The 19,304-nt window shown below is 48.9% G+C and overlaps 1 protein-coding gene across 1 annotated transcript; it reads left to right on the forward strand.

Annotated features, from left to right (window-relative positions):
* The first annotated feature begins 2,548 nt into the window (after positions 1-2,548).
* Positions 2,549-11,249, forward strand: Rflnb (refilin B). The gene is made up of 3 exons (XM_021178370.3): positions 2,549-2,893; positions 5,226-5,335; positions 7,986-11,249. The coding sequence occupies exons 1-3, from the start codon at positions 2,684-2,686 to the stop codon at positions 8,314-8,316; spliced, it is 651 nt and encodes a 216-aa protein (XP_021034029.1). The 5' UTR covers positions 2,549-2,683; the 3' UTR covers positions 8,317-11,249.
* The last annotated feature ends 8,055 nt before the right edge of the window (positions 11,250-19,304 follow it).

The raw sequence follows: 19,304 nt of genomic DNA on the forward strand, positions 1-19,304 counted from the left end.
AACAGAGCATTTTAGCATTTAGCATTTAGCATTTAGCTCTGCAGCTCAAGGCTGCAGAGATAGAGCCCAATTCCAGGATCTGAGCTGCAAAGTTCACACACACACAGTTACATGGCAAATTCCCTTCTAGGAACATATGAGTCAGTTGGTTTGGCCCTTTCTCATTCCAAGAGCACCTCTGTTCTCCAACCAGGAATGCCAGGGATCCCAGACAAGGCCTAGCCAGATAATATTATTGGCAGGAGATTTATGGGTGATTCTGGGGATTCTGAATGGGACAGAGGTTCACCACCTTGACCTCTGCATCATGAACAGTCTTATGTTTGATTCTCCTCTAAGCCCTGCTGATTTCTGCATACATCCGTGTTAAACAGATAAGGAAAGAAGGGAGGGAGGGAGGGAGGGAGGGAGGACTGATGGGATGCTCAGCTCATGCTTTGAGAGTTGCTTGGTAATTCTGCAGAGGCAGGAGGATGCCCTGTTTGGTCTGTGACTGAAAGAGTTGGGAGAGGTTGGTTTTGGTGGACAGACAGAACTCAGACAGATTGTAAAATTAGCTACTCCCTGTGTCTAGGTTGATGACTGCTACTCCTGGATTTCAAAAGCTTCTCTGATATCCTGGGCCAGCTGCTTTCTGACTACTGGTGCCCTGAGGAAGTGTGCCAAAACCGTGTCCCCTTGAATTCTCTTGAAGCCTCTAAAGTCTGGCAGCTTCATACTCTCTTGCTCATGCTAGCAGCTTTGAAGTCTCCGTGGGTCTTCTGCCGGAATGTAGATCAGTATTCAGAGTGGTGCTCAGAGGGTGGTGGCAGTGTGACCTCAGAATGGTGCTCAGAGGGTGGCAGTGTGGATCTGGAGTCAGCAAGTCCCAAAGTAGGCACCTCCCAAACTGCCCCCACAACAATCCACACTGAGATGGGGCATGGTCCTCCTGGCCCAGCTTCTGTGCTTTCTCTGTCCCGACCTCCAGCTCTTCTGGCCTGGTGAAGCAGGAGGTTACCATCTCCTTGGAGCAACTGCCACCTTCCTGGTCATCTCTCCCAGTCTGACCAGTCCACTTTTCACACCCTCAGAAAGCACAGAGGTTTCTCTTCTGATGTGGGGGTCCAGTTCTGCAAGGTGTACAGATGTTGCGGTCAACAGGGGTAGGGAAGTGTGACACCTCAGATTGTCCTTGCATTAGACACTTGTCCAGTACCATACACTGTGGATTTTTGTAACCTATTCCCACCAGCCCTGAATGAATGAACAACCTCCCAGTCCAGCCCCCTACAGGATGTATCCTCTGTAGAAGGACTGATCCTGGCTTTCTGTTCCTAGCAAGCTGCCTTCTATCCACCACATGATTAAAGGCAAGCCCTTCTCTCTCTGTATCGAAAATGATGGGTAGAGAGAAAGGAGGACTGAACTTTGCTAGTAGATCTAGTCACTCTGAATATATATATATATATATTTTTTAATTTATTTTTTTTAACAAATCTGCCCCAAGCAGGACAGATGTTCTTTGTTCTTGCAAAGATGTGGATTGGACCACGAAGGTGAGTCAGGGAAGACTTCTGGTGGGACATGTGGCACTTGGTGTTGACCCTGGGACATCTCCATGAGAGGAAGGAAAGAAAGAAAGAAAGAAAGAAAGAAAGAAAGAAAGAAAGAAAGAAAGAAAGAAAGAAAGAAAGAAAGAAAGAGGAAGGGAAGGAAAGGAAGGAAGAAAAGACGTTGAATTTGGGCACACCCCAACTCAATTACTTCCCACTGAAGAAGAGCTTCTCTGTCAAACCTATCAGGAAGGACCACAGTCTGTTTGTTGTTGGGTTTAGGTTTTGTTTTGTATGTAGAAGAGATTCCCTCTGATGGGACAGGGGGAGAAAGTTCCTGTGAGTGAATAGACTGTGGCCTCCATAAGGGGAATCTTGACTCCCTAAGAGAGCTGCTCTGTTTGCTGGTCTTATTGGGAGATCCAAGCCTGTGACACCCTCAGAACTTCCCTGACTGGACTGGCCACAGCCTGTTCAGCTGTGCCCGGGACCAGGGAGTGATCGACGCCCCCGGGAGTCCGGAGGAGTAGGCCCTCTCTCCTCCGGGGCAGACGTGAGAGCCAGAGCAGGCCCTGCTGAGCCAACAGGCCGCTGGAGCCATACGAAGCGCATTAAGTATTAATAATTTCCAGTTGTTTGCTCGTCCTCTCTCCCCACGCTCCCCCCCCGCCCCCGCCTCTGCAGACTGGGACTCGTTGGCTCTGGGCTGCCAGATCTAGAGATATTAGCACCTCTCAGGGGCCGGGGGACAGTGCATGGGGCAAGGATCGCCGTGGACCGCAGGGACAGGGTGCGGGGCCGGACGAAGCCTCACAGCTTTGCCAGTGGACGACGCGGCCTGCCGGGGAAGTGGGAGGGGAGGCCCGTCGCGGGAAGATCGGCGCTCGGACGAGCTGGGCGGCGCGCGGCGGGAGCGCAGCGGCCCCTGGCGCTTGGCCTCTCGGCGGTCACCGCGGCTGGGCCAGCCCTCGGGGCGGGGCGGAGGGCGGGGTCTCGAACGAGCGCGGCCGCCGGCGACACCCGGACAACGCGCCGGCGGCGGGGCAAGGAGGGCAGCCCGGAGGGCAGCGGCCCCGGCCCCCGTGTGCGGCCCTCTCTTGCACTCCAACACCGCGGCGGCTGTGCCCGGTCCCGCCACACGTGCAGCTATGGTGGGCCGGCTGAGCCTGCAGGATGTCCCTGAACTCGTGGACACGAAGAAAAAAGGCGACGGCGTCCTGGACAGCCCGGACTCGGGGCTGCCCCCAAGCCCTAGCCCCAGCCACTGGGGGCTCGCAGCGACAGCGGGCGGCGGTGGGGAGCGCGCTCCGGTCGCAGGGACGCTGGAGCCAGATGCGGCGGTGACCCCTATAGTCCCGGTGAGTTGCCTCCCGCGCGGACTTCTCCCAGTCCCGGCCCACCCGCAGCCCTCCCCGGGGACTCCCCAGCGTTCGCTGTCGGTGCGGCCACCCGCCCGTCGAGACGGCGTGGCCATCGCCGGGAGCCGGGGCGGGAGCGTAGCGAGAGAGCTTGGCCAGCTGGAGCCAGTGGCTGGAAAATTGTCATCGCCTGGGAGGCGCGGGAGCCCCGGGAGAGGCGAGCCGCGGTCTCCTCCCTTCGAGGTGGCGGCCCCCGAGGCTGCCAGGCTGCGGCTCGACCACATTCCTGCTGGGGCGGGCTGGGTGGGGCTCCCGGGACACGGACAGGGATCCCGGGCCCTCCCCACCCGGGGGGCCCACGCCCCGCGGCTTTGCTCCCAAAGCGGCCCCCCTCTGCCGGGACCTGGGAGAGGGGTGTGCTCTGGGCTCTTGGCGCAAGGCGGACCACAGCCTTTGGGGGTAGTCACACACAAGAGTCTTCAGGGTCTGGTAGGTCTTTTTTTTCCCAGCCAGTGTTCTGCACTTAATGAGATCAGCGTCCTCCAGGTGGCCAGGGCTTTGAAAGTATTAATCCTTTTCCTTCTTTTACTTTAAACTCTTTGCAAAAAAAACTCCCAAGTCTGTTTTGTCTTGGGATCTGTTCAGGTGATGATATTCAAAGCACAGCTCCAGAAAGGCCACATCCTGTCTACAGTAGAAGCTCAAAGTAAGACTGAGGGAGGGCTGTGACTGTGCCTCCCATGGGGAGGTCAGCGGCAGTGTTATGCTTAAGGACCAAGATGGAGCTTTGCTGGTGTGGGGCCTTCTTGACCTACTGACCCTGTCCCAGCAAAAACCAGCACCTTTTATTTCCACTCCAAGGTGAAACTTGCTTCAGCTTGGCCTTTCAGTCTCTCTCATCTTTCCTGCTCTGACCACAGATCAGACTCTCACTGGTGCTTCTGACATGGATTCCTGCACCTGACATGAACCTTGACCCTCTCACCTTTCCCATTCAAGTCCTGGTGGCCCTTCCTCGAGATGTGGCCTCCTGGGGGAGCTTTCTCAGGCTTCTTCCAGAACCTGTGGCTTGGTGTCCAGGCTCAGTGTCTCTGTGTGGGTCTATCTTATCACTGCTGCTGACCCAATAGCGCACTGACTCTCTCCCACCCCTGGATACCCAGGGAATGTCTGTCTGGGGAGCAGGGATGGGGATACAAAAGAGGCAGGACAGGGGAAACCAGTATGGACATCTAGAAGAAAGATGTCTTGGAATTGTAGAACTCTGTGGCCTCACCTCATGCACTCCCTCTGTCCCCTCCCCCAAGAGGGTCTCAGTAAACTCCATCCTAGCCCTGGAATGGTACCCCAGCTCCCCGACATGCTTTTGTATCTTCTGCTGGTAACACAGTAAAGATCCCTAAGCCAACCTCCTAGAAACATTTGCCTCCTTCTCTGTCCTAGGGGTGGGACTGTCTCTTCCACATCCTGGCACAAATGGAGTTCTTGCTCTTAAATTAAGCAAAGAAAATGACAGCTCTCGGAGAACCAGAGAGTACAAAGGGCTGCTAGGTCCTTCCACACTGTGTTTATCTCTGCACTGGAGCACAGAGGGGGACCAGAGAGGGTCACCTGAATTTGCCTGAATTTGTCAAAGCTGTATTCCACACACTAAGCTCTCTGGCTAGTGGAGGCCCGACCCGAAGCAAAGGCATCTCTGGCCTCCACTGTTAACAGTTGTGGGGACCCTCTGGCATGGATGGTGGCCGCTCTATCAACCCCAGAGGCAAAGGAGATGGGGAAGCAGAGGTGGATCTTTACCTTAAAAACAAAACTCCTGGAAGCTTTGTCTCTTGGCATTCGGATTTAGCCTTTCTCTAACTATTGCTGGGACAATTGCGTGGGGGGAGGGGCTCTGCATAATTGAGGGTTCTGAAGAGTTAAGTCTGAGTTGTGGGGCTTTCTTGCCACAGGGCTCTACCGTCAGTCCTGATGTGGACATAGTGTGTTCATCAGGTCAGCTTCCTCTTCTGCCTTTCTCAAACCTTCGGTGATGGGAAGGGGGACTCCCTTCCCCCCAGCACACAGATAAGGACATAGGACGTGTGACACAGCTCTACAGAGGGCACAAAGCCCATTTAGGATGGACAGTACCTACTGTGCACATGAGTGCACATCACTGAGAAGTAGGCAGGGGCGCTAGACTGATCTGGGATTTGAACCCTGACCTTCGGTGCCCTGTCTAATGCTCTTCCCATGCCATGGGCCAGCCCTGTCCTTTGTAGGGCCAGACTGTGGTCACCACGAGGCGGGTCACTCATAGCTTTATCCCTTCTCTCCTCTCTCCCGGAAGAACCCAGCATCTCTGACCCACTCGCTAGCTGCCATCTGCTCACCGAGACTCTGTCCCCTGTCCTTCGGCGAAGGAGTTGAGTTTGACCCCTTGCCACCAAAGGAAATAAAGTGAGTATACTGACCCTATTCTTAAAATGTTAAAAAAAAAAATCCAGCCGGGCGTGGTGGCGCACGCCTTTAATCCCAGCACTCGGGAGGCAGAGGCAGGCGGATTTCTGAGTTCGAGGCCAGCCTGGTCTACGAAGTGAGTGCCAGGACAGCCAGGGCTACACAGAGAAACCCTGTCTCGAAAAACAAAAACAAAAACAAAAACAAATCCAAGTATAATCGCTTATTGTTTTGAAAAGGTTAATTATGAAAATGCACAGAAAACCACTGATAGTTTGACTTATTTTCTTATACTCTAACTAGTTAAATATATAGGGACCCCATTATATAGCCAGTTAAAGTTTGGGATGGAGTCTTGCTGTGTCTCGTTAGCTGGCCTCGCATTCACTATGTACCTCAGGCTGACTTGGAGCTTAGGATATTTCTGTCTCGGCCTCCTGAGCGTGTACGGCATTATACCTACTGCGGACATTCTTTTTAAGTGGGATTTTGTGACAAAGCTCTGCCATGTTCTTTGTGCGTGTCATATACCATGCCACGGGGAGCCAAAGAGTCTGTCTGTTGGATTTATTAATTCTTTCTAGAAGTCACGCATCCCTCTACCCCCAACCCCCAGTCAAGGTGCTATGACCTGTCTCACGTTATGTCACTGGGCAAGTCCTCTGGGAACGATCTCAACCAGGATTATCAGGGGCAAAGAGCTGTGGAGTCATTCCCACAAAGAGCTGTCTTTTTAGGGAAAGGAATTCTACTTTTGGTGACTGGGGATTTTGTAGCTGCAGTTTCAGTTGCTTGAGCACAAAGGAGCCTTTGATAAGGAGCAGAGGGAGGTTCACCCATTTAGAGGTGAGCAGGTTAGGCTTTTATTCCCCTGGAGCTTGTATTTCTGACAAAACTGGGACATGACTTTGTGACATTAACTCCCATCAGAGTCTTGTGTCTCTGGGGAGAAAGACACAAAGCTGGTTCACACTCAGGCAATGCTTGTTGAGATGCTGATATCTGTGAAGCTGCAAGACGAATGCGCCCACGTCGTCACTGCGCTGCTTTCAGAACATACGAACCCCCTCAGCCATGAATGGTGTATGCACCTACAGTCCCAGCCAGCCCTCGGGAGGCTGAGGCTGGAGCATGGGGAACTCCAGGCGAGGCTGGTCTACTTTGCAAAACCTTGCTCCAAAATAATAAGATGATGACGGTGATGATGGTGATAATGCAGCAACTAAGGGATGCAAACGGCACTGGGGTTGTAGCTGGCTTCCAGTGATTGGCTCAGGTCTCAGGGTCTCCCAAAGTTGGGAGGTTCCCGAACCATAGTTGAAGTGGGCCAAGCACTGAGATCATGGCTATAGCCAACCTTCTAGAAGCAGCACTTAGCACTTCTGGAATTCTTTCTCCGCACATTATGGAGCAGAGAGGGTGGAGAAGCTCCTTAGCCCCACACAGCAGCCAACTCCACCGCATTCCTTGACACAGCTCTACTTAGGAGGGTGTATTCAGAGAGCAGGGATGTCACCACAGAGTGTCTCTGCTGGGTTTCTGTGGCTGTATATGCACCACGACCAAAAGCAATTTGTGGGGAGTTTATTCCAACTCACATCGTGAAGGGAAGTCAAGGCAGGAGAGCAGCCTAGAGGCAGGGACCACGGAGGACTGCTGCTTACTGGCTTGCTCCTCCGTGCTTGCTCAGTTTGCTTTCTATACACCCTGGGACCCAATAGGGATGGCACTACTCACAGTGGGCTGCACCCTTCCACATCAATCACCAACCAAGACAAGGCTCCACGGTTGCCTATAAACTGAACTGATGGGGTGGGTCATTTTCTCAGTTGAGTTCCTTCTTCTCAGATGACTCTAGCTTGTATCAAGTCATCAACAAAGTTAAAATGTAACCAACCCACTTGAATATGTTAACATGCAATTGTGCATATTAAGAAGCTGCAAAGTCACTGGACAATATCATCTTATGGGACCACTGTCATATATGTAGCCAGTCATTGATCGAAATATCTTTGTGCTGTGTGTGATTTAATTACCCCAACAGCTCCAGCTGCAAGTAGACATTTCGCCCTTTGTTTTCAGGAACCTTTTATTGAAGTGTAGGCAAGTTAAGTCATTAGACTAAAGGCTTCCAGCTTAGGTAAACTGGGATGGAATTCAATTGCTGTGGAAATGCTGAGTTTACGGCAAACTTTGGAAGCCTGTGTGCTGCTTTTGGGCCCCCAGCTCAGGGCTAGGGGTTTAACTCAGGGTTGGAGTTCCTACTTAGCACTCAAAAGCATGGGTTCTATCTCCAGCCCTGCAATTCCATCAGTCAGTCCATCCATCCATCCAACCATCCATCTATCAATCCATCCAACCATCTATCCATCCATCCACCCACCCCCGTCCATCACTCAGGGATGCTGTGACCCTCATCTCTGCATCTTGCTTTCTTCTTCCAGAGTCTTTGGGAAGATCCAGTTAGGTTCTGTGACAAAAGTGATTGGAATATATGCCTCTCAAAAAGGACTCCCATAGACTCTGTGTTGCTTCTCCCTGAAGCAGCCAAGGTCAATGTCTGCACCCCAGGAGAGATGAGAGGTCACACTTGGGACCCCATGCTCCTTACTCAGAGGACAGCCTCATGCTGGCTCGTATCTCCCCACAGGTATACCTCCTCAGTCAAGTACGACTCTGAGCGGCACTTCATCGATGATGTACAGATGCCCCTGGGTCTGGTGGTGGCTTCCTGCAGCCAGACAGTCACCTGTATCCCCAACTGCACTTGGCGAAACTATAAGGCGGAAGTGCGCTTCGAGCCACGCCCCAAGCCCGCGCGTTTCCTCAGCACCACCATCGTCTACCCCAAGTACCCAAAAACCGTCTACACCACCACTCTGGATTACAACTGCCACAAGAAGCTGAGGAGGTTTCTGTCCAGTGTGGAGCTCGAGGCCACGGAGTTCCTGGGCAGCGATGGGCTAGCCGATGAATGTTGACTCAGCTAGCTTGAGGTTGGACCAGCTGTTCATACACTGTCCTGGTCCCCAGACCACCCTGGACAAGCTGGGTAGCATTGCTCTTGCACATCACCCCAGCCCCAGAGGGATCTAACCTGGAGATACCTCTAAGCCTAGCCAGGGGAAGATGTATTAAAAAAAAAAAAATCACTGCATCTTATAATAATAGAGAAACTCGGCTTCCTTAAAATTTTTTCCAGATAGTTTAAAAAAAAAAAAAAGAAGTGTGTGTGTGTGTGTGTGTATGTGTGTGTGTGTGTGTATGTGTGTGTGTGTGATTGGTTGATGCAGTTTCCCCAAAGTTTCAAGTTGATGAGAAAATAGAGGCAGAACAAAAGGACAATGATAGGATAGTGATATCTGGGCAGGCCGAGGTGAGCATGTCCTCCATTTTCTGATGAACAAAGTAGGAAAGTCTCTGGAATACAGAAGGTGCGTTAAGAAATTTCAGCCATGCATATGTTTATTGCTGGGGGCGGGGAGGGGGAGAAGCCAGAGTTAACTTGGGTAGACTGTGATGCCCATATGTGCTCAATCTGTTCTGGGCCAGTTTTTGTTGTTGTTGTTGTTGTTTCTGCTTCTATTTGTTTTTCCTGTTAACCCAAACTCTTAGATTTATCAAAAATCTTTTTTGTGATATTAGGGGAGAAAAACAAAAAAAAAAAAAACACAAAAGGAGATGCCTTTAAAACAAACTCTCTGCCTTCCGCTTTTGTCGGTTGGATAAACAGCTAGCCTGGTCCGAGGCACCGCAGCCGTGTGGTTCCTGAGGGTTGGTTTCAGGCCCAGGCTCTGGTGCAGCCCGAGCATGCTTGGCGTCTGGTTAACGTCTCTCCGGGCTTGTGTAACTCTGCTCATAGGTATTTTGGGGTTTTGAAATACTTTTCCTTTTTTTTTTTTTATGCAAAATGCAGCAGAGAGCTCTTTTTTAGAAGAACGGCATTCTGAAAGAATGCTTTGGAAAAACATGCTTTGGGGGCTGCAGGGAAAGGGTCTCCACTGTGGGCCACCGTGCCTGAGCCCAGATGCCAACAGGAGGAGGCAGGTTTGAATGTGACTCAGATCCTCATGATTAAATGATGGACTTATTCTTTGGACTCTGATAGTGTCGAAACTGGGAGGAATGGGGTTTAACCCAAAAAAGCAAAAGACTGTTGCTTACCACCCAGATTAAGCTAAGATGAATTCAGGAGTAGGGAGTGACACGTAGACTCCACAACCTTGCCACTGTGGTGATGGGAGACATTTCTTTTGTACCACTGAATATTCGGAAGTGACTATTGTGCAGTCAGGTATGCACAAAGGTGTTTCCCAGCCTACTTCCAGAATCCAGCTGAGCCAGCTACAGCAGCAGGGGCAGTGCTGGGCAGGAGGGTGCTGTGCACCAACCTGCCCCCTGCTCCCCTGCCCCTACCCGAGGCCTAGCCCTTGCTTCTTAGAATCCCCTGCCAGGCCCCACTGCTGGAGTGAAGGAAGTGGCAGGCTGAGTTTTATTCCAGGATCAGAAAGAACAAGTCGTATGTGTTAACTTTGAATACATCCAAATCATGTCAAGGGGGTTACTGGAGTCTCTGCCTTCCCTTGTATCTCTGGGTCTCTGTGATAGCTTCCATCTGCTCAGAAAGCAGAATTGAGAGCACACGGGCTTCCCCGGATCCACAGCAGAGACTGGTTATCATGGAAAGCAGGTACAAAGATAATCACTTTCATTTTAAAGACTGGCGCTGTCTAGTGCTACATCACCTAGTCCGTGTCCCCTGCAGATGACAAAGTCTGTTGCACTTTTCAACTCATCCCTCTGGACACAGAGGCTGCTGGCGTCGTGGTCCCAGTTGGCCAGGGTACAGCGCAGTTGGGGGACACCCTGGGATCCTCCAAGCTCCTCAGTAAAACTCAGAGCGACCAATGCTACTTGGCTTTAGGAAAACATTTATTGGCAAAAGTGGATTTTCTATCTGACTTCATTGTGTCACTGAAGCGTCAAATATAAGTTCTTTTCTGCAAATACAATTTCTAAATTAGGAAAATCACCAAAGCTTTGCTCTGCTCCTTTGGAGACACTTGCTTGGGCTCAGAACGATGTCATGGCCAGCATGTCAGGAGAATATGTTGTCTGTATGCAGCAGAGCTGTAAAGGTGTCCTTAAGAAAAAAAAAAATTTTTCTTTCCTTGTTTTTGTCTTAGAGGGATCATGTTAAGTTCAGGCAGAACATTCTAGGTGTGGATGGAGGCGGAAGCATATCAGTAAGTCGAAGCAAATGACTGTGGATGTCTGATGTAGATGGAAAGGCAGGTTTTTATGCCGTTAGGTTATTTACTAGAGCCAGCTATGTGTAGCTGTTTTGAATCTTCTCCGATTCTCCAAACCTGCTTCGAAAGCTGCAGGCCTGGAAGCTGGGCGTGGCATCCTGGAGCACCCTGATAGTGGTGGCGCCAGCCCAGAGAAGATTCCTGATGGTTGGCAAAGTGGAGAAGGAGGTTTGTAAAACTCACCCACCTGAGTGTGCAGGTGAGGATGGCTGTGTTCCTCGTGCAGCTTTTCCCTCCATATCCTAAGTTCTGGCTGTTGGAGGTGATGTAGGTGTCTAGAGACAGGCGGTTTTCCTTTCCAGTGCCTAGAAAAGACTTCATTTAAACAACGAGCATCTTGTCATTTGACACTTTTCCTCCTTTTTAAACTTAGAAAATATTTGACACACACCAAAAAAAAAAAAGTTTTAAAATTATCTTTTGACTTCTGTCCCACTTCATTTTTGTTTTGTGACTTCTCTGTTTAACAATAAATGATCTCAAACATAAAGCCTGGGAATGCGTTTGTTTGTTTTGTTGTTGTTGTTGTTTTAATAAACAGGGACTCACTATGCAGTCCTTACTGGGCTGGAACTTGCTCTGTAGACTGGGCTAGCCTCAGACTCAAAAAGATCGATTTTCCTGTCTTTGTCTCCCAGATGCTAGAATTAAAGGTATGTTGCCACCACCATGCCTGGCCTGCTTTTATTTAATTAATTTTTTTAAAGTAAGATCATAATGTACCAGGGGTGCGGTGGTGCTTGACCTCCTACGAGGCATTCCTTCCTAGGAGCTTAGGGCAGGATGCTTGTCTCAAGAAAGGCTTCAAAGGGAGAGAGGTCAGAGAGGGGCTTCCTAGGGTTTTGATAATTTGGTCTTCTGAGTTAGCGTTTCCAGATGTGGCCCAGGCTGGCCTTGAACTTACAATGATCCTTCTGACTCTGCCGCCCAAATTCTGGGATTCCAGGCTCTGACTTGGTTTTATGGCTTTCCTTGGGCCAAAAGGTGATGGGAAAGAGTCCAGAGTTCCATAGCCTGCTTCAGGGGAGGGACAGGAGGGTCAGGGAGAGGTCATCCTGCATGGCTTCTCCATCTCCTACAGCCATGCCTTAGCAGGCCAAAGTTCCACAGTTTGGGGTAGCATTTTCTGTGATAGGAAAGATTGAAATGGAAGCCCTTTAAGCCTATAATTCTGTCTCGTGTGAGGTTGGGGCAGGAGGCTCTTGAGTTCAGGCTTGGTGTGGACTGGACAGCCAGCTCCAGGCTCTGTCTCAAAAAACAATATAGGCCAGGCGGTGGTGGCGCATGCCTTTAATCCCAGCACTTGGGAGGCAGAGGCAGGCGGATTTCTGAGTTTGAGGCCAGCCTGGTCTACAAAGTGAGTTCCAGGGCAGCCAGGGCTACACAGAGAAACCCTGTCTTGAAAAAAACAAAAAAACAAACAAAAAAAACAATATAGGTTAGGGAGGTGGGTTAGTTGGTAAGTTTGCTGTACACATGTGAGGAGTTCCCCAGCATGTGAAAAGTTAGGTGCAGTGGTGCCCACATCTGTAATCCTTCCTCCAGGAGCCAAGCAGAGCAGTCCCTAGAGTTTGCTGGCCAGGAAATTGGTGAGTTCAGCAAGAGACCCTGCCTTAAAAAAACAAGATGGAGAACTGACTGAGAAAGAGACCCAGTGTCAACCTCTGGCTCTGCACACACACAGACACACACATATACATGTACACACATATACATATATAAACATACATATATACACACAGACATACATACAGACACGTGCACAAACATTCACATACACATATATATATATATATATATATATATATATATATATACACACACACATACACACACATGTACACATGCACACACAGAGACACACACAAACACACATACACGCGTACAGACACACTAATATACACGCAGACACAAATACACAGATGCACACACATACGTAGACATGCACACACATTCTTGCACACATAGACACACACACAAACACAAAAGAACACACAGAGCACAGAGACCTCCTGCTGCATTCTTGCCCTGATAAAAAGAAAGGCCCCGGGCCTTACTTATCTGTTTGCCTTTGGGGTATGACTCAGAAACAAATACTCAGGAATGCATAGTGTCATTCTTAGGACTTTTTAAGTGCAGGGGATTGAACTCAGGGCTTCACGCGTGCTAAACTTTTACAATTTACCACAAACTGTGCCTCTGGAAATAAATCTTAAAACCGGAGGTAAAGCAGCGATACCATGTGCCTCACTGTCTAAAGGCCAGTGAGATAAGGCAAGAACGTTAGACTAGCTTGTTATGATAATCTCAGCACTACCAAGGCAGAGGCAGGCTGGTCTCTGTGAGTTCCAGGCCAGTTAGGGCTACAAAGAGAAATCTTGTATAAAAATAATAATAATAATAGTGGTAGTAAGGAAGCCTGGCCGTGGTGGCTTTATCCCACTTTATCCCAGCACTCAGGAGGCAGAGGCAGGCAGATCTCTTAGTTTGAGGTCAGCCTGGTCTACAGAGTATATTTCCAGACAGCCAGAGCTACACAAAGAAACCCTGTCTTAAAAACCAAACAAACAAACAAAGAAAGAAGAAAGGAAGGAAGGAAAGAAAGAAAAGAAAACAAGGAAAAATAAGAGAAAGGAAAGATTGGCATAACGGAGTAAAACCACCCTTAATCTGTGATCTTTGCATAGAAAACTTTGAAATATCCTTAATACTTTACTAGCAAAGATCATTGAATGAGGATTAGATAGATCAAGATCTCAGAATAGCAATAGGTCAGAATCAGGTGTGAGCCAGGCATGGTGGCCCACATCTTTAGTCACAGCACTTGGGAGGCATGAGTTCTACGCTAGCCTGGTCTACAGAGCGAGTTCCAGGCCAGCCAGAGCTATTTAGTGAGAAGAACCAGTTGTGACCAGGCATAGTGGTGCACACCTCTGACTCCAGCACTTGGGAGGCTAAAGCAGGATTTTGAGCTGTCAGCCTAGGCTTCATAATGATACCCTCCACAGCAAATGACATAAATTGTGCTAGAATTCCTGATTCTCAGTGGGTGAGAGGCTTCAGACTTGGGGCCACGGAGACTCCATTTCTTTTCTATGTTTTCATAATTATCCTTTCTTTCTATTCTGCTTAAAGTATTAGTAAAAATAGAAGTTCCCCAGTGATAAACCACCACTACAGAACTGCACTTTTGATAGTGAGATCTTGTTTTTTTTGAGACAGGGTTTCTCTGTATAGCCCTGGCTGTCCTGGAGCTCACTTTGTAGACCAGGCTGGCCTCGAACTCAGAAATCCGCCTGCCTCTGCCTCCCAAGTGCTGGGATTAAAGGCGTGCGCCACCACGCCTGGATGATAGCGAGATCTTGATTATTGCATGTAGGAGCAAGAATGATAGGGGCTGGGAAGATGGCTTAGTGGTTAAGAGAGCTTGCTGCTCTGAGGACCAGGTTTAGATCCCAGTACCCACATCACATCAATCAATTTACAAGCTTGAATGGACACACACACACAGACATAAAACACAAAGCTTTTAACTTAATTTTTTTCGATTTCTTCATTTTATTTTACATATGTGTATTTTGCCTGCATGCATGTATGTTCACTGTGTTCACACTTGGCGTCCTGGAATGTCAGAAGAGGCCATCGTAGCCCCTAGAATTGAATTTATGGAAGGTTGTGACCCGCCATGTGGGTGCTAGGAATCGATTCCTGAGCCTCTCTCTGCAAGAGCAGCAAGTGCTCTTAACTGCTGAGCCATCTCTCCAGTCTGTAGAGCTTTGTATTGTAGAGGCTGGAGAGGTGACTCAGCAGTTAAGAGCTCTTGACTATTCTTGCAGAGGACCTGAATTTGGTTCCCAGTTCTCAAATCAGACAGTAACACCTGCATGTAGCTCTAGTTCCAGAGACTCCCAGACACTCTAGCCTTCATGGGCCTGCACACACACGATGGTCATAAACTCAAGTACATGCATGCATACACACCAACAAAAGAACCTTTGGTTTTGTTCTCCCCCGCCCCACCCCCTACCCCGGAAACAGGGTTTCTCTGTATACCTTAGCTGTCCTCAAAGTTGCTCTGTAGACCAGGCTGGCCTCTAAATCACAGAGGTCCTCTTGCCTCTGACTCCGGAGTGCCAGAATTAGAGGTGTGTGCCACCACGCCTGGCTTTAATAAAAGAATCTTTTTTTAAAAAAGTTCATGGTACAGAGCATAGTAGCACAGCAATGGGGAATAGGCGGATCACACACAGGAGTTCCAGGCTGGCTTAATAGGACATTCTCAGTGCCATCCCCACCCTCCCCAAAGAGTTCTCAGAAAGCAAAGGCAGCCCTGAAAAGTTAGCTTCATGAACTCGTATCATGAACTCCCTTGCTCATATTTATTTAGTATTTATTTGGATCCAGTTGCTTTGTTAAAAAAAAAAAAAAAAAAAAAAAAAGGTATGACTACATTAAAGACACCAAGGTAAAAGGGTTAAGGTCAGCTGGGGAAGGGATGTGTGTGGGTGAGGACATCACCAAGAGCCACTCAGAGATAAGCTGGTGTGAGAGCAAGCCAGAGCCAGGAGCATCCTGTGTGACTATGTTTAGTAGAAACGACGCAGGCCAGCCAGGACAGGGTTTCTGGCTGATGTTAAACTCTGAGAGGACTCTACTAGCACCTGTAGGTGCAGTGGGAGCAGAAATCAAAGGGACACACGTTCTGGCAGGCTACTTCCTGTTTACCTCTCAGGAAAGCAGGAAGTCATGAGCTGCGCAGGTAGGTCCAAACAGTTGCTGAGCCGTGAAGTTCTGAGTTCAAATCCCAGCTTTGCCACCGGTTAGCCATGCCACCTTGCGTCCCTCAAACTATAAAATAGAGAGAACAAGGGGTCTCTTCCCTCAGAGATGATGCCAGGATTCAAGGAACTGATGATCTGTGGGAAGTAGTTCGAACAGTCCCGGAATGAGTTAAAAGCTGTGTAAAGTGTTTGTTTTAATTATCTTCTGGCTTGTAATTTTACTCCCAAGAATGTATCCAAAGCACTGGAAATTTTCACTAAAATGTGCATATAAGGATATTCACTGCAGACTTGTTTAGAATAGCCAGAAAAACAGGAAACCAATGAACTGTTCAGAAACGAGGGGGATGGAGGAGCAGACCATGGGAGGAAATACAAGCGCCATCAAGTGTGCTGTGACGTTAGTCGTTTGGAGATTGATCCGATCATGTCATGTGTTTCTGCTGTCCTTGCCTGGCTGTTTGTTGTTTGGTTAGTTGTGACAAGGTATCCAGTAGTCCAGGCTGGCCTTGAACTTACTGTGTAGCTGAGGATAACCCTTGGCTGGCCATTCACCTCAGATCCTGCTGCCTCCTGAGGGCTGGGATCACAGCTGTGTGTCACTCAGTCAGCTTTACCACACTTTACAGACTAAGCCATCTCCCCAGCCCCGTGTGTGTTTTACATTATGTTCTTAAAAATGTATTTATCTGTATGTGTATAAGACTCTGTGTGTACACACAGAGATTCCAGAAGAAGGCATTGGGTCCCCAGGAGCAGCTGTGAGCTGCCCGATACAGGTGCAAGGAACAGGACTTTGGGCCTCTGGAAAAGCAACAATCGCTCTTAACAGGTGAGCCATCGGGTTGGTGAGATGGCTCAGTAGGTAAGAGCACCCGATTGCTCTTCCAAAGGTCTGAAGTTCAAATCCTAGCAACCGCATGGGATTTGAACACAGCCATTGGTGGCTCACAACCACCTGTAATGAGATCTGATGCCCTCTTCTGGTGCATCTGAAGACAGCTACAGTGTACTTACATATAATAAATAGATTAATTAATTAAAAAAAGAAGTGAGCCATCTCTCCAGCCCCACCCTCTACATTTTAGCAGAACCATTTAAAAACAATGTATGCACATCACCCATCAACTTTATTAATAGAAAAAATAGAAGGAAGGATGGACCACAGACAGATGTAGTTAATTCCCTCACATTAGTTAGTGTTTTACAGTATTTTCTTCTGAGATAGGATCTCACTATGTATCTCAAGCTGGCCTTAAGCCTCAGACCCATGATTCTCTCCTGAGTGCTGATTACAGATGTGTACCACAGCAAAACAAGCAACAAGGCTGTACGTTCTTTCTTTCTTTTTTCTTTTTCCTCCTCCTCCTCCTCTTCCTCTTCTTCTTCTTATTTTCTAGACAGGGTTTCTCTATGTAGCCCTGGCTGTCCTGGAACTCACTGTGTAGACCAAGCTGGCCTCAAACTCAGAGGCCGCCTCCTGAGTACTGAATTAAAATCTCATGTGCTGCCACAAGACACCTGGCTTTGTTTTGTTTTGTTTTGTTTTGTTTTGTTTTGAGACAAGATCTCCCTCCCTGTGTAGCTCTGTATGACCAGGGAGGGAATCATTAAGTAGATCAAGCTGGCCTTGAACCTACAGAGATCTGCCTCCCTCTGCCTCCTGAGTGTTGGGATCAAAGGACTGTGTCACCGTGCCAGGCCAATACCTTCATTTTTTATTTAGCATGTGAACCTCAGGTATTTCTTTGAGAAGAGCCTGTGTTTTTATGCCATTTTCAAGCTCTTGCTTGTGGAATTTAATTTTGTCAAGTTGATCAGATTGAGAAACACCTAGGGAGCTGGAGCTGCGGCTCAGCTGGTAAAGCCCTTGCCTCATGGTATGAACCTCTGGGGTGTGATCGCTCATGGTATGAACCTCTGGGGTGTGATCGCTCATGGTATGAACCTCTGGGGTGTGATCGCTCATGGTATGAACCTCTGGGGTGTGATCGCTCATGGTATGAACCTCTGGGGTGTGATCGCTCTTACTTTGTAAAATGGACATATGGTGGTGTGGCTGGAATCCCAGCTCTAGTGAGTTGGAGGCAGGAGAGCAGAAGTTGAAGGCCATCCTCAGCCATATAGGGGGTTCTGAGGCCAAGCTGGGATCATAAGACATGTCTAGAAACAAACAAACAAACAACAAACAAAGGAAACACCCAGGGGATGGGTGGGGCACATTTTTGGGTGTAGCTGTGAGGACATTTCAAGAAAGGACTGAGTGGACAAGATGTGCCCTGAATGTTAGTAGTGGCTGAAGTTCCGAGAGAGAGGGCGAGAGAGAGAGAGAGAGAGAGAGAGAGAGAGAGAGAGAGAGAGAGCATTCATCCCTCATGTATTTGTTCCAGTCCTGAGAATAGTAATTGACACAGTGTGTGAGCCAAAGACTCCAAACTTTTGATGGGAAGGTTTGTGGGCCCAGCACAGCCATAGCGGTCTAGCAGTCTCTGGAGTCTCTGCATCTATGCCGGGTTCCCCGTTTCCCATAGGAGATGCCAAGAACTTCCGTGTAGCCCTGGGCCATGAGGCTGTCATGGAGAGGACACTGGGACGTGAACAGAAGGGATTTTTTTTTTTTTTATAACAGCTCACAGGCAGATCTGCTCTCCACGCTGGGGAAATGCTGTCTCCATCTTCTGAGGCTGGGTGTCACACACACATCCATCACCAGATACTTTGGAACAAAGGTAGCCCGTGACTCTCCTCCTGAGACCTTCAGAAACCTGAGATTTCCCTGTGGGGACCGAACAGCCACCTCCCAAGCATTGTTAGTTTAATGTATATACAAATCCACTAGGGACCTTCAAGCTACAAATCCTGACTCAAATGCTTTGGCTGAGGACAGGGCAGGACACCAGAGTGTCTTCTTACAAGAACTGAGAAAAGGGGTTGGAAAGATGGCTCAGGTGGTTAAGAGAACTCACTGGCTGCCCTTCCAGAGGACCAGGGTTCTATTCCCAGCATCCATGTGACGGCTTACAACCAACTGTAACTCCATTTCTAGGGAATCTGATGGCCTGTTCTGGCCTCCACAAGCAAGCACCAGGTAGACATGTGGTTTACAGACACACATGCATTCAGAGCCTGAAGCATTGGTTTGAGTTGTAACTGGGTGGGGTTGGTTGAACGAGATAAGATTTCTTTCTGGTGGCAATCCGAGGGGAAGAAGGCAGGCAATGTGTTCATAGGCTGAATGTGCCCATGGGCAAGTGCATAGTGTAGCCAGGAGACACCTGAGGAGATTATCGCCTTAGGGGCTGTATTAGTCAGGGGTCTCTAGAGTCACAGATGTATGGAATGTCTTTCTATACGGAGGGAATCTGTTATGATGACTTACAGTCTGTAGTCCAACTTCCCAGCAATGGCCAGCTGTGAATTGGAAGTCCAAGAATCTAGTAGTTGCTCAGTCCCACAAGGCTAGTTGTTTCAGCTGGTCTTCTCTAGAAGCAGATTCCAACAGATGGGCTGGCAAAGTAAATGCAAGAAGAGCAAATCTTCCTTCTTCCAATGTCCTTATGTAGGTCTCCAGCAGAAGGTGTGGCCCAGATTAAAGGTGTGTGCCACCATGCCTGGATCTGGGACTTGTTTTGTCCCAGGCTGACCTTGAACTCAGAGCTCTCCTTGTCATAGTTTCCTGGGGTTAAAGGCCTGTACTTCCTTGCCTGGGCCTAAGCTTTTCATAGCCACTGTGCCTTGAGATCTCCATGCCAAGATTCAGGTCAGGAACTTGTGTCTTCCAGCCTCAAGATCTGGATCACAGGTGAGCCCTCCAATTCTGGATTGTAGTTCATCCTAGATATAGTCTAGTTGACAACCAGAAATAGCCATTTCAGG

Source organism: Mus caroli, unplaced genomic scaffold (genome assembly GCF_978045245.1).
Source record: "Mus caroli unplaced genomic scaffold, Mus_caroli_1 scaffold_13, whole genome shotgun sequence".
In the NCBI taxonomy this organism is placed as follows: Eukaryota; Metazoa; Chordata; class Mammalia; order Rodentia; family Muridae; genus Mus; species Mus caroli.

Excerpts from the sequence above, each read along its gene's own strand:
- Rflnb (XM_021178370.3), top strand. The coding sequence starts at position 2,684 with ATGGTGGGCCGGCTGAGCCTGCAGGATGTCCCTGAACTCGTGGACACG. Across the intron at positions 2,894-5,225 it reads CGGTGACCCCTATAGTCCCG|AACCCAGCATCTCTGACCCA; the intron begins GTGAGTTGCCTC and ends CTCTCCCGGAAG. Across the intron at positions 5,336-7,985 it reads TTGCCACCAAAGGAAATAAA|GTATACCTCCTCAGTCAAGT; the intron begins GTGAGTATACTG and ends ATCTCCCCACAG.